Genomic DNA, 13,810 nt, shown 5'->3' with positions numbered 1-13,810 from the left:
AATCAGGATGGGTGTGTCAGAGACAGTGAGATTGGCACAGGCTAGAGCAGGGTTTAGGGCTGTTGTACATAGGGTTGCTATGGATCGCAAGCAACTCAATGGCACATAACAACAACAACAGTATGTCTCCTGATTTTCCTGACTGATGGTACTAAAGTTGTCAATTGTGGATCCAAGCAAGATGACGCTGTCAGTAGTTTCAGTCTCCTCTACATCATCATGATGCCTGTAGGTCCAGTGGTAAGAATCTTTTTCTTCCTGACACTGCGATGTAGTCCATACTGAAGGCTGCATTTCTTGATCTTTTGCAATAAGTGCTTCAAGCCCTCCTCTCTTTGAGCAAGTAGAGTTGTGCCATCTGCGTAATGCAGGTTTTTGATGAGGCTCCCTCCAATCCTGATGCCACACTACCAAATACATACCAGTTTTAATGACATGAACGATCTGAAATGACTGAAATTGCTAAACACAATATCTCTTTGAGTCCTCTTTGCAGTGATGTACCTCTTATTTTGGGCTGTTGTACATAGTGCTTAATCATATATTCCTTTTAAATAGCAACAGTGAATGAATTTTTTTATAAAGAAAACGTGAACTGGGGTGGGGGAGGGGGTAAAAAGTGCAACAATGAATAATGAAAACCTAAATTCTGTGTAAATGTTCATTAAAATCACAATTAAAATAAAATTTTATTTAAAAGGAAAAGGTATGGAAATAAAGGTGGATTCCTAGGGTACCCATTTCCTTATTTTGAACCATGCAGTGTTTCCTTGCTCTGTTCTGATGACTACCTCCTGGTCCAAGTATAGGTTTCACATTAGCACAATCAAATGTTCTGGGATTCCCATTCTTCTCAGAGTCAGCCACAGTTTGTTGTGATCCACACAGTCAAATACCTTTACATAGTCAGTAAAGTAAATAGTGAAATACAAAGTCAATGTATAAAATGCTTCTTACGTATCTGTATAATTACTCTGCTGTTCAGTGCCATCTAGTCCAGTTTGACTTGTAGCGGCCCTCTGAACAATCTATCTGTGCGCAGCCCTCTCCTGCATCACACTTAGCCCCGACACACTTGGCCCATTGCTGCAGTCACTGTGTCAGTCTGTCTTGCTGCGAGCCTTCCTCTACTTCCCTGACTTTCCACCTTGCCAAGCATGATGTCATTTTCTAAGGAATAGCCTCTGCTAAAAACATACACAAAACATGTGAGATGAAACGTCATCATCCTGGCGTCCAAGGAGCACTCTGGACGTACTTGGAGCACTTTCTCCAAGACATGCCTATTTATTCTTCTGGTATTCCATGGGAACGTCAGCGTTCTTCTCCAACACCACAATTCAGAGGAGTTAGTTCTTCTGTCATCTTATTTATTGTCCTGTTCTCAGAGACCAGATGATTGGAAAAGCCATGGCTTTTAATAGGCACACTTTTGTCTTTAAAGTTACATCATTGCTCTTCCATACTTTGTCGAGGTCTCAGACAATTGTCTTTCCCAATGTTATATGTCTCCTGATCTTTTGACTGCTGATATTAAGGGGCTTGATTGTTGATCCAAGTAAGATGAAAATGTTAGCAGTTTTAGTCTTTTCTCCATCTATCATAATGGTGCCAGTTGATGTACTTGTGAAGATTTTTGTTTTCTTGATGTTGAGATGTAATATATATTGACAGCTGGTCATCTTCAACAAACACCTCAAGTCCTCCTTGCCTTCAGCAAGCAGTTATGTGTGGTATAACAGAGGTTGTTGATGAGTCATCTCCAATCTTGAGACCACATTCTTCAAGATAAAGTCCAGCTTCTTGAATGATTTGCTCAGCAAACAGATTAAATGGGTATGGAGAAAGGATTCAGCCTCCAACACACTTCTTGTTGAAGATTGTTAAAAAATGGTTAGAACCATACATTGATAGAGACCTTCCAGAAGTTCAGGCTGGGTTTAGAAGAGGCCATGATGACAGGGGTATCACTGCTGATGGCAGATGGATCCTGGCTGAGAGCAACGAATACCAGAGGGATGTCTCTCTGTGCTTTATTGGCTGGATGACAATGAGTTAGTCATACGTAATAAGTGCAGATGGTCATTGCAAAGGCAGAAGAGGAAGAAAAGACCAAAATGGATGTCAGAAGAGACTCTGAAGATTGCACTGGAACGTAGAGAAGCCAAAGCACAAGGAAGAATTCAAGATACTAAAGAGTTGAATAGAAGATTTCAAAAGGCAGCACGGAATGACAGCGAAATACAACAATGAAATGTGCAAGGAGTTGGAGTCGAAAAATCAAAAGGGCCGATCTCGCTCAGCATTTCTTAAGCTCAAGGAACTGAAGAACAAATTCAAACCTCGAGTTGCTATAATCAAGGATGCTTTCGGCAGAATGTTAAATGATCCAGGAACTATTAAAAGAAGATGGAAAAAATATACTGAATCACTGTTTCGAAAGGAATTGGCAGACAAAGAAGAATTTCATGAAACAACATATGAGAAAGAGCCTATGGTGATGAAAGAAGAACTTCAAGCTGCTTTCAAGGAAATGGCAAAAGAAAAAATAAGGCTCCAGGAATAGTTGGTATACCAACTGACATATTTCAGCTAACAGATGCTGCCCTGGATGTGCTCACTAAGTTGTGCCAAGATATCTGGAGAACAACCACTTGGCCAACTGACTGGAAGAGATCTGTATTTGTTCCCATCCAAAAGAAAGGTGACCCAACAGAGTGTGGAAGCTATAGAACAAATCTCATTGATTTCACATACAAGCAACATTCTGCTGAAGATTATCCAAAAACGACTGGAACAGCACATCAGCAGAGAACTGCCAGAAGTCCAGGCTGGGTTTAGAAGGGGTCATGGTACTAGGGATATTGTAGCTGATGTTAGATGGATCTTAACTGAAAGCAGAGAATACCAGAGGAATGTCTATCTGTGTTTCATTTACTATGCAAAGGCATTTGTGTGGATCAAAAACTGTGTCTGACTCTGAGAAGAATGGGAATCCCAGAACACTTGATCGTTCTAATGCGAAACCTATACTTGGACCAGGAGGCAGTCGTCAGAACAGAGCAAGGAACACTGCATGGTTCAAAATTGGGAAGGGTATATACCAGCGATGTTTCCTGTCTCCATACCTTTTCAACTTGTATGCAGAACAGATCATTCGGGAGGCTGGACTCTGTGAGGAGAGGTGTGGTGTCAGGATTGGTGGAAGATTCATCATCAATCTGTGTTATGCAGATGACACAACCCTGCTTGCTGAAACTGAGGAGGACTTGAAGCACCTTGCTGCAGAGGGTCAAGGACTGCAGCCTCCAATATGGATTGAGGCTCAATGTCAAGAAGACAAAATTCTCACCACTGGACCTATTGGCAGCATCAGGATGGATGGTGAAGAGATTGAGATTATTCACAGCTTTAGTTTGCTTGGCTCCACAGTCAACACTCTTGGCACCAGTAGCCAGGAAATTAAAAGGTGCATTGCCATTGGAAAGTCTGCTGTTAGGGACCTCTGCAAAGTACTGAAGAGCAATGGTGTCTCTCTGGAAACTAAGGTGCTTCTGATACAGGCCATGGTCTTCACAATCACTTGTTATGCATCAGAGTTGGACAGTGACCAAGGAGGATAGAAGGAGAATTGATGCCTTTGAGCTGTGGTACTGGAGAAGAGTATTGAGAGTACCATGGACTGCTAGGAAAACAAACAGATTCATCCTGGAAAGGGTTAAACCGGGTGGCTCCTTGAAGGCAAGGATTCTGAGGCTCTGTCTAACATACTTTGGACATGTTGTGAGGAGAGACCGGTCCTTGGAGAAGGACATCATGTTTGGGAGGGTGGAGGGACGGCGCAGGAGCGGAAGGCCCTGTATGAGGTGGATTGATTCAGTGACTGGGATAATTGGGATGGGAGTGTCAGGGACAGTGCGATTGGCACAGGACAGAGCCGAGTTTAGGGCTGTTGTACATAGGGTCGCTATGAGTTGCAAGCGACTCGACGGCACATAACAACAACAACAATAGTTAAGTACATATAGGTCATTGAATTTATAAGACATTTTTCAGTGTTAGTAAAATTAATTAAGATGATTGGTTAAAACAAATATGGTCATATGAAACCTATATACGGACAGATGCAGTTGTCTAAACAGGACAAGGGAATATTGCATGGTGCAAGGTGTGCCTTAGGGTTATATCCTTTGTTCACACCTATTCGGTCTGCATGCTGAACAAATTATTTGAGAGTCTAAACTCTCTGGAGAAGAATGTGGCATCAAGAATCAGAGGAAGGCTCATCAAAAACCTGTGTTACACAGATGACACAACCTTACTTGCTGAAAGTGAGGAGGACTTGAAATGCTTGCTTGTAGAATTTTAAAAGATATAGCCTTCAGTATGGATTACATTTCAGCATCAAGAAAATAAAAATCCTTTCCACTGGACCAGTAGACAAAATAAAAAACATGGAGGAAAGATTAAAGTTGCCAGTGATTTCGTTTTGCTTGGATCTAAAGTCATCACTCATGGCAGCAGGAGTCAGACAATCAAAAGCCATTGCATTAGGCAAATGTGCTGTGGAGGACTTCCTGAAAATGCTAGAGTGGGGATGTGTGCTTAAAGACCTTAGGGGAATGTACCTGATCCAGACTGTCACAGTTGCTTCCTGTGCATCTCACAGGTGCGTAATGAGTAAGAGTTGAAGACTTTGAGTTGTGGTGTTGACAGAGAGTGCTGAATATCCCATGACCTGCTGAAGGAAAAAACAAGTCTGTCCTGGAGGAAGTGTAGCCAGAGTACTTCAGGCATCTTGTTATGAGGGGCTGTTTCTTGGAAAAAGACATCATGATGGGAAAAATGGGGGGTCAGAAAAAGAGGCTGACTTTTCAGTTTAGGTTAAGGATTGACAAAATATCTGCAGCCGTGAACGTGACCATGGCCGAGATCCTGAGGATGGTGCAGGATGGGACAGTCGTGATCCACTGTGCATAGGGTTGGTGTGAGTTGTGGTTGACTTGCTGACTACAATATTTATATACATATATAATAATTAAGTATATATAAACATCCTCTCATGCAGTTTACAGCTTCTGAAAACATGCTGGAGGCTCAGCTAGGAGTCAGTTCTGACTCAGGGGAATGTGTGTGTATATACATCCATGGTGGACAGGGTTTGGTAGAGCTCTCCAATGAAGACAGGCTTGGAAGCAAAGATTGGCATCCACTTTGTAACACGTTGATGGTAAAACATAAAAAGTTGTTTGTAAGCACGGTCGTCAATTAAAAGTGTGCGGCAAAATTAAACAACACGCCTTTGGAAACGGAACATTAGAAAAACGACAATAGCTATAGAACAAGGTTCAGATCTTTTGTTCATAGGGTCTCAATGAGTCATACTGAACTCGATGGCACTTGACAACCACATATATAAGTAATAATGGGTACGTTCTGGTCTAAATTCTGATAAACAGATTCAAATATTAAAATGTAAATGATAGTATGTCTAAAACCATTTTCCTAATAAAGCTTAATCAAACCCATTTTGTATTGAAAAACTACAAGCATAATTTAAATATTTTAATTTTTACTTTGAAATTGATTCCCAAATGTCATCTGTATTAAGGGTGTGTAAGTAAATAATTTTATGTTTGATCATGTTAATAATATAGCTTTTGTAAATTTAGTAACCGTTTGGAAAATTCCCTGCTCTTAATATTTCCGTTTTCCTTTATTCTTTCCTAAAATAAATTATCTTAATGATTTTCTCTTTTTTGAGCACTTTTTAATTTATTAAAGTTCATATTTAAAATACTTATTTTTGTTTATTTTCTGTAGATATGTGACAACAGTTATATCGTGGTGCAGAAAACTGACCCAGGCTGGACTGAGCGAGATGTCCACACAGCCTTCATCCTCTGTTCTTGAAGAAAGCTGGTATTTCTATTCCTTTTAACTTTGTAATATGTTTAGGAAGACCAACTTTTTGTACATTAGTGATGCCAGGTCAGAACCAAGTCTTGGCCTGACCCACTAACAGGTTTTCAGAGGCTGTAAGTTGCACGGGCAGAGATTGCCCATCTTTCTCCCACAGGGTAGCTGGTAGATTCAAATTAACTGCTTTGAAGGACCGATCACCACTTAAAAATTAAAGTAGTAAAAAAAAAAGAAAGAAATTAAATATGAAATGGTAAGCACTGAGAGTTTTGGTGGTTGGTTTTTTTAGTTCTTAAAAGAGATAAAGCTTTATTAGTAAGTACTCCACATCTTAGTGACTTTAAACAAGCATCGTGTCATCTGCGTATCTAAGAGTGTTAACGATTCTTTTCCTGATGTGAGGTTCTTCTTGATAAAATGCAGTTTCTTGGGTTATTCATGAATTAATTACATAGAGAGTTTTTTAACAAAAACTTGCTGTTGTAATTGAACTTAATTAACTCATAATGTTTGTTTTTAAATTCTTGGTTTTGTTATTTATTTTTTTAATCAGACTTCTAATTTTTTAGGGATCTCTGGTGGCCTAGTGGTAAGGAGCTGTGCTGCCAACGCACTGTCAGGCAGTTCTAAACCACCAGCTGCACCGCAGGAGACAGCCTCCGAAAACCTGTAGCAGGGTCAGCTGGGAGTCTGTTCTCAATCAATGGCAATGAGTTTGGATTTTCCACTTTATTATATTTCATCTTGAATCCAAAACACTTTACATTTAAAGTTCACGTCAAAATTATTGAGTATTTTATGTGGTAAAGTCATCATAAAATGTAATGTAAAGTTTTGAAAAGATTTAAAAATTTTAAAAATACTAAGGAAGGAAGGAAGCCGGTTGAGCAATTTAATAAGCTTCCCGAAAAAGCCGGCCGGACAGAGCGTGGAGCAGCGCCTAGTGGACAGCAGGAGCACTACATCTTAAAAAACAAGTAGCTTTCCATTTATTTTTTAAATATACAATTAGAAGAATTGGGAAAAGAAACCCGAGTGTGCTCGCAGCACTGGTGACCCTCCTTTCTGGGACCAGGTCTCCTAGCCGGGGCTGTGCCTTCATTCGCCTGTCGACCTGTCGTGGCAAGTACACCGAGATGCTGAACTGAGTGGTTTTGAGCTTTTCTCCTTCCCTCCCCAGGGGGCAAGAAACAAAACAGGTTTCATTAATAAGATCCAGAGTGAGAATAATCTCAAGGAAGTGCATTTTCTCAGTATCTGCGGAGTTTTTGTTGCGCACCATGTGGATGATTTTGTGCCGATTTCTGCCTGATCTGCCCAGTGAACGTGGAGTGACATCATTCAGGGTGTACGTCTGTGGTTGTCGCCCAGCACAGCGAGAGGCCTGGCTGCTGCGGGCCCTTGGTGTCCGCCTTCCACTCCTCCTGACGTGGAGGCTGTGCCTCAGCTAGACCAGGAACACGATATTCGGTCTTGCCCACTGACATGTTTGCCTCTCGAGCCTTTCCATGCCATGACCTGTTGAGTGTGCTTATCTCATTTCCAAATGAGCGGCACAGATGTGAGTACACTGCAGTGCTTTGTGAAGCACATCAGCTCCCCATCACTTTGGGTTTATTCCCAGCAGTCAGGGAGTAACTGTAAAACGGTCTACAAAACTCCAGCTCCCCTTCACTTTGGGTTTACTCCCAGCAGTCAGGGAGTAACTGTAAAACGGTCTACAAAACTCCCTAAAGGCTCATCTGAAAAAATGATTAGGTGATAGAAGACTGTATCAACACCTCCACTGAGTTCTTCATGGCTGCCCGTTGAGTCAGGTAAACACAGAGTTCTTCTAGTTTTTTCTGTTGAAAATTCTGTCCCTCAGTGAAAAAGTGAAAATGCCTATATAAAATTGTGTGGATAGAAAAGAACTCAGGTAACTATCATGAACTGAACTTTTTTTCTTTCTTTGCATGCTCAGGTCTGTTGCTTCTGAACTTGAGAAGATACAGAAGTTTAACTGTATCCTTGAATCAGAATATATTGTCCTTTATATCTCCTCCATTTCCAACTAAGGGTAATTCAAGATGTGGTACTTTATGAATTTGAATCCACACCTAATGTACTGCTGAGATCTACCAAAGGCACATAAAGAGATTTGAAGTTTGTGATCTCAGAGAGCACTGCTGAAAGTAGATCATGTTAATATTTGTACTTTCATTTGGGTTTTAAGTCACCATTTAAACGTACTGAAGTAGACTTAAGGTCTTCTCTGGAAACATTTCCACTTAAATAATTATGTTCTAAATTATGAGTATTTGAGACCACCCGTGACTCCTTTGTCTTATGAAATGTTTAATATTGTACAGGTCAGAGACAGTAAGACTGGCACAGGATGGAACAGAATTCAGAGCTATGAGTTGCAAGCGACTTAATGGCACATACAACAACAACAGTATCTAATAGACAAGAAAAGAAGACGTAGGAGCAGAGGGCTGTGAGCGCCTCCCTGAAAGGGCCAGAGGGAGTGACAATAGCACAACTCTGTACCACCTCCAGAGCAGAAAGCAGATAAAGAGCCCGCAGGCCCACTCCACGTGCCTCTATAGAACCACACCAGCAGCAAGCAGCTCGTTTAATCATTGTTGACCCACAGACTAGGGTGCTGAGAGAGGGTTTATTAGGAAGTAAGGTGGAGAAAACAGAAGGCAAAGAATGTTACCCACTGCAAGTCCAGAGTTTAGCTCAGCAGTCCCAAGGCACAGTACCTCAGTTAGTCCAGGCTCCTGTTTCTGTTCAGCAGTCAGCTTCTCTTTCCATCATCTCGCAAGAACAGCAAAACTTATAACTGTGGCCTTTATCTCAGGGCTTCTCTGGTTACATTTGCCAGAGTTTCACCACCACCATCATCAGAGTCTCGCCCTCACCAGGATCTCACCCTCACCAGGATCTTGCTCCAATATCCCTCAAGTCTTGCTGTCTATTGTGGGAAGTGATCTCTCTCTCTCTCTCTCTCATCCTAGCCCCATATCTGTTGATGATTTTCAAGACCATGTGTCTGCAGTTAACATAGATGAAGACCAGAAGGTAATGCCTAGAAAAGCCAGCTTTGAAGCCAACACTGCATACAGTCCCATCCTTATATCTAAATCTATCTTCTGGTTTTTGTTTAATCTGGGGCTTCAGACTTGTTCTTCTCAGGTCACTTATGGCCAGTGACATGAAACCGGAATAGGCAGCATTTGAAATGGAACAATAATTGGAATGGAATAAATGATCAGGGATTGCAGACATAATGATGCCCAGTTAAAAACTTAATCCCTCTCTTAGAAAAAAAAGGACAGGATACTTCTTGCATAGCCACCAAATCTCTTAACTGACCGAGTTTGAAATAACAGTGCCCTACTGTTAAGCTCTTCCTTGGAGAGGGACATCATGCTTGGGAGGTGGAGGGACAGTGAAAGAGAGGAAGACTCTCAACCAGGTGGATTGACACAATGACGGCAGCAACAGGCTCCAGTATGTCAGGAATGATGATGATGATGGCACAGGACAGGACAGGGTTCAGATAAATTATTCATAGGATCACTAAGAGTGTACTTGACATGACAGCGTCTAATAACAACTCTTAAGTCAGAGGCCTCCTGCATCAGATCCTCTGGAACACTCACTCCACCCTTTGGTCTTCCGTGCTGGGACTCTACCACAATTTAAAATATTTTGTTCTGTTCTGAATTTGTTTCTGCAACAGAAGACAACTTTCTTCTCAGTTTAAAAAGTCAAGCATTTTAACTTTATATTGTGATTTAAGTGAAAATTTACCAAACTGACTTTCCATTCAGTCATTTATAAACATTTTCTGTTCTGTTATTGATTACAGTCCCATGTTGTAACAGCTCTTCCTGCTTCCTTGATTCTTATTCCCATTAATCCTCCTATCCAATCCATCCACCTTCTGAGCAATCCTCCTGGGCAACACTGGCCTTTTGATGATATATGGCTGCTGGAGTGCATCCCTCCCTGTTAATGTTCACCATACAGGCTTTTCTGTTAGCCTGAAAGTTTCTGTGTCCTGTTCTGGGCTTGAGGAATGACTAAGGGACTACTTCTTGGGGTTCTGCTGTTCACCACGCTGTCAGACCAATGGACTGGGTATTATTAGGACTCTAGGTTTAGTCCACAATTTTCCCCCACTCTCTCCAGGACCATGAATTGTGATTCCTTTCACAGTGGTCAGCAGTGGTGATCAGGCACCATCTCTTCATTTCAGGGTCGAGGAGGTGGAGGTATATGGGGTTGTTAGTGCTCTGGACTAATTGTTTCCACTTTTATTTTATTTTTATTGTCTGCACTGTTTGTTTGGGGCAAGGAGAGACTGATGTTTTCACCTTACATGACCACTCATAAACTTTGCAGTCCCTAGGTAATGACCACAGTCATTGCTTATCAAAGTAGGATATAGAAAACTGTCTTTGTATAACATATTCACTGTTACTTGATGTCCCTTGTGTCTGTGGTCCTTGTGCTCCAAGGCCACCAACCCATTCCCTCAGGGACTGGCTGTGATTAAGGCACTTACATAGTGCTACCACCTTTGGCTCTACTCTATACCCATAATAATACATACTTATGGAACATACTGATATGTATAAAGAATTTCTGTCTGCTAAACCTTTGACCTGTCCATTTTTTGGTGGCTGTTGTAAATTGTATTGTTTTTATTTCCTTTTCAGAGTTCTCTTTGTTGGTGTAGAGGATTCCAGCTGATTTCTGTACATCGACCTTGAACTCTGTCACTCCGTTCCAGTAATTTTCTTGCTGAATCTCTCGGGTTTTCTATGTTCAGGAGCAGATCATCTGTAAACAGTGCTACTCTTTCATTATCAATGTGGTTGGTTTTTATTTTTGTTTCTTCTTTTTTTTGTAATTGAGATTTTAGTGAAAGTTTATAGAGAACTTGAATTTCCATTCATTCATTGTTGCACATTTTCCTGCATTCCCACTCCCCGCCCCCTGCCCCCAGTTCACTTTTCTCTTTGAAAAAAAAAATTCTTTCATTGTTGTACGGTCCTCTTCCCCCTGTCCACTTTACTACGCAGCTCTTATTCTGTACTGTTGTCATGCAAATATACCTAATCATATATTTCTTTTAAGCAGCTTTTTTCCCCTCATCTGTTTCAATGCAGTGTACATTATTTTTCCCCATTTCTTAGTTTTTCCCCAACCCTGATGTCAGTCCTGTTTTATAACTGGCATTATGCAATATTTGACCTTTTGTGACTGAGATATTTCACTCAGCATAATGTTCTCCAGAGTCACTCATTTTGTGTATTTCATGAGTTACTTGTTTTTTGGTGCTGCATAGTAATCCATTGTGTGAATACATCACAGCTTCTCTATCTTTTCGTCTGTTGATTGACATTTGGGTTGTTTCCATCTCTCTGCTATTGTGAACAATACAGCAGTAAATATGGGTGAGAATATATCTGCTTGGGTGTCAGTTTTGATTTATTTAGGGTATATTCCCAGTAGTGGAATTGCTGGGTCAAATGATATTTCTATTTCCAACTTTTTGAGAAAAGGCCATACAGCTTTCCATACTGGTTGCACCATTTTACACTCCCACGAATAGTGAATAGGGTTCCAGTCTCTCCACAACCTCACCAGTATTTCTTGTTTGCCACTCTGTTGAATTTTGCTATTTGTTTTGATTTGTATCTCTCTTAGAGCTAGGGATTTTGAGAATTTCTTTATGTGTTTGTTCGCCATCTGACGGTCTTCTTTGGTGAAGTGTCTGTTCATACCCTGTGCCCATTTTTCAGTTGGATTGTTTACATTTATCTTGTGGTGCTCGAGTCTTCTATAAATTCTAGATATTAGTCCCTTGTCAGATATGTCATTACCAAGTATTTTTTTCCCAGTCTGTGCCTTCCCTTTTTACCCTGTTGGAGAAGTTTTGTGATGCGCATCGGGATTTGATTCTTAGAAGGTCCCATTCATCTATTTTATCTTCTCCTCACTAGGTTTTTTAGGATGCTTGGATGACTGTTTATGCTGTGGGTTAGGGTTTCTAGAGTTCTTCCAAGCTTTTCTCTGATGAAGTTTATAGTCCTTGGTTTTAGTCCTAGATCCTTGATCCACGTTGAGTTGGTTTTTGAGGTGTGAGGTGTGGGTCTGACTTGGGTCTGACATTTCTGCAGATAGTTGTCCAATTTTGCCAACACCATTTGCTTAAAAGGCTGTCTTTTCCCCTCTTAACTGATTTCATCTGCTTGTCAAAATGAGTTGAGCATCGGTAATGGGCTGATTGTTTCTTGACTTTTTGCCCTGGCTAGGACTTCAGGTGCAGTGCTGAGTAGGAGTTGTGATAGAGCATTAACGTTTGCAAGGTTAATTGCTCCCTCCATTGAAAATAATGTTGGCTTTGGTTTTGTATATATGCCTTTAGTTATATTGAGGAATTTCCCTTCTCTTGCTACTTTGCTGTGAGTTTTTAACAGGAATAGATGTTGGGTGTTATCAGTTGCCTTTTTTACAACAGTGAGTATGATCATGTGGTGTTGATTGGTTTTCCAAGGTCTTTTGTTGTTGTTAGGTGCTGTCGAGTCGAGCACAACTCATAGCAACCCCATGAACAAAATAATCTGAACTCTGTGCTATCCTGTGCCATCCTCACACCTCCTGACACATAAAAGCCAATTGCAGCAGTCACTGTGTCAGTCCACTTGTCTTCCTCTTCTTTTCCGACCCTCCACCCTTCCCAGCATCATATCCTTCTTCAAGGACTAGCCTCACCTAGCAACATGCCCAAAGTTTGTGAGGCAAAGCTTCATCATTCTTGCCTCCAAAGAACACTCCAGCTGCACTCTTTCCAAGACATATCTGTTCTCTTGGCCGTCCATGGGATGTTTAGAGCTCTTCTCCAACACCAAAGCTCAAAGGCCTCAGTTGTTCTGTCATTCTTATTTATTGTCCAGCTCTCAGAAGCATAGTAAGTGATCAGAAAGACCATACCCTAAATCACACATACCTTAGTCCTCAAACTGATCCAAGGTCTAACACTTGCTCATAATCTTAAATTTTTTTAAATTAAAAAAATAGAAACACTGCAGATTGTTCATAATCCTATAATTTCTTGTCTATTTCCCTATCATCCTATATTACTTTTTCACTTAGATAAGTGTTACTGAGAATGTAATTTGGTTTCCTACCCACTGCCTATTTCCATCCCAACTCACATGCTTGTCCTCTCCTTGCTTCCCCTTCTAACAACCTAGCCAGCTTTTTCAGCTGTAACGGGTGGACTCCAAGCACTCTGAAGTCCCACTCTAAAACATTTGAACCGCAGAGATCTTCCATCCAGTTGAGAATATTTTAACAAAAGGTCATGATTTCTGAGAATAAAAGGATAATTAAAACCACAGAGGGAAGTTCCTTAACCCCATGAACTCAGTGCTGCTGGAGAGCAGTGGCATCCTCGGGCGGATTCCTGACAAGGAAAACCAGCTGTCTCCTGATCCCTGCAAACCAGCATCTTCTGAAACCTGGCTAGAAGTTCATGAGAAGAGTGTATCAGTCGCATTGAAAAAGACCTCTGAAATTCTACAGGATATTGACTCTCTCCTGTCAAAGACTAAAAAGTAAAACCGAACTATGGTGACATTAAGTTTTAAGTGTGTTGCGAGTGACTGATAAAACCAATTATTAGTGAGCCAAGTAATTGTATATATCTAAACAGTGATCATGTAAGAATCAATATTTAACTTTGCAGATATTTTACCTAACTTGCAAATTATAATATGTATTTCTGTTTTGTTAGTAGAGACTATAAGAATAAAGAACAGTAAAAAAAAATTTAGTTCATTAATTCTAGTTCAATCATGTAAGGAAAAAAGTCTAAAAAGTT

The 13,810-nt window shown here is 40.7% G+C and overlaps 1 protein-coding gene across 1 annotated transcript in view; it reads left to right on the top strand.

The window, feature by feature from the left end:
• The window catches only part of LOC102872652 (chromosome unknown open reading frame, human C5orf34), a 54,693-nt gene extending 41,145 nt beyond the window's left edge, over positions 1-13,548 (top strand). The window contains exons 10-12 of the mRNA XM_006898605.1: positions 5,824-5,922; positions 7,886-7,926; positions 13,358-13,548. Coding sequence (XP_006898667.1) covers positions 5,824-5,922; positions 7,886-7,926; positions 13,358-13,548 — 331 coding nt within the window. The remainder of the gene's footprint in view (positions 1-5,823; positions 5,923-7,885; positions 7,927-13,357) is intronic.
• Positions 13,549-13,810: the final 262 nt, after the last annotated feature.

The sequence above is a fragment of the Elephantulus edwardii genome, unplaced genomic scaffold, assembly GCF_000299155.1.
Source record: "Elephantulus edwardii isolate Elephantulus edwardi_28Jun2011 unplaced genomic scaffold, EleEdw1.0 scaffold00235, whole genome shotgun sequence".
In the NCBI taxonomy this organism is placed as follows: Eukaryota; Metazoa; Chordata; class Mammalia; order Macroscelidea; family Macroscelididae; genus Elephantulus; species Elephantulus edwardii.
Note: the sequence above shows the minus strand (reverse complement) of the source record. Positions and strands in the feature narration are given on the sequence as shown.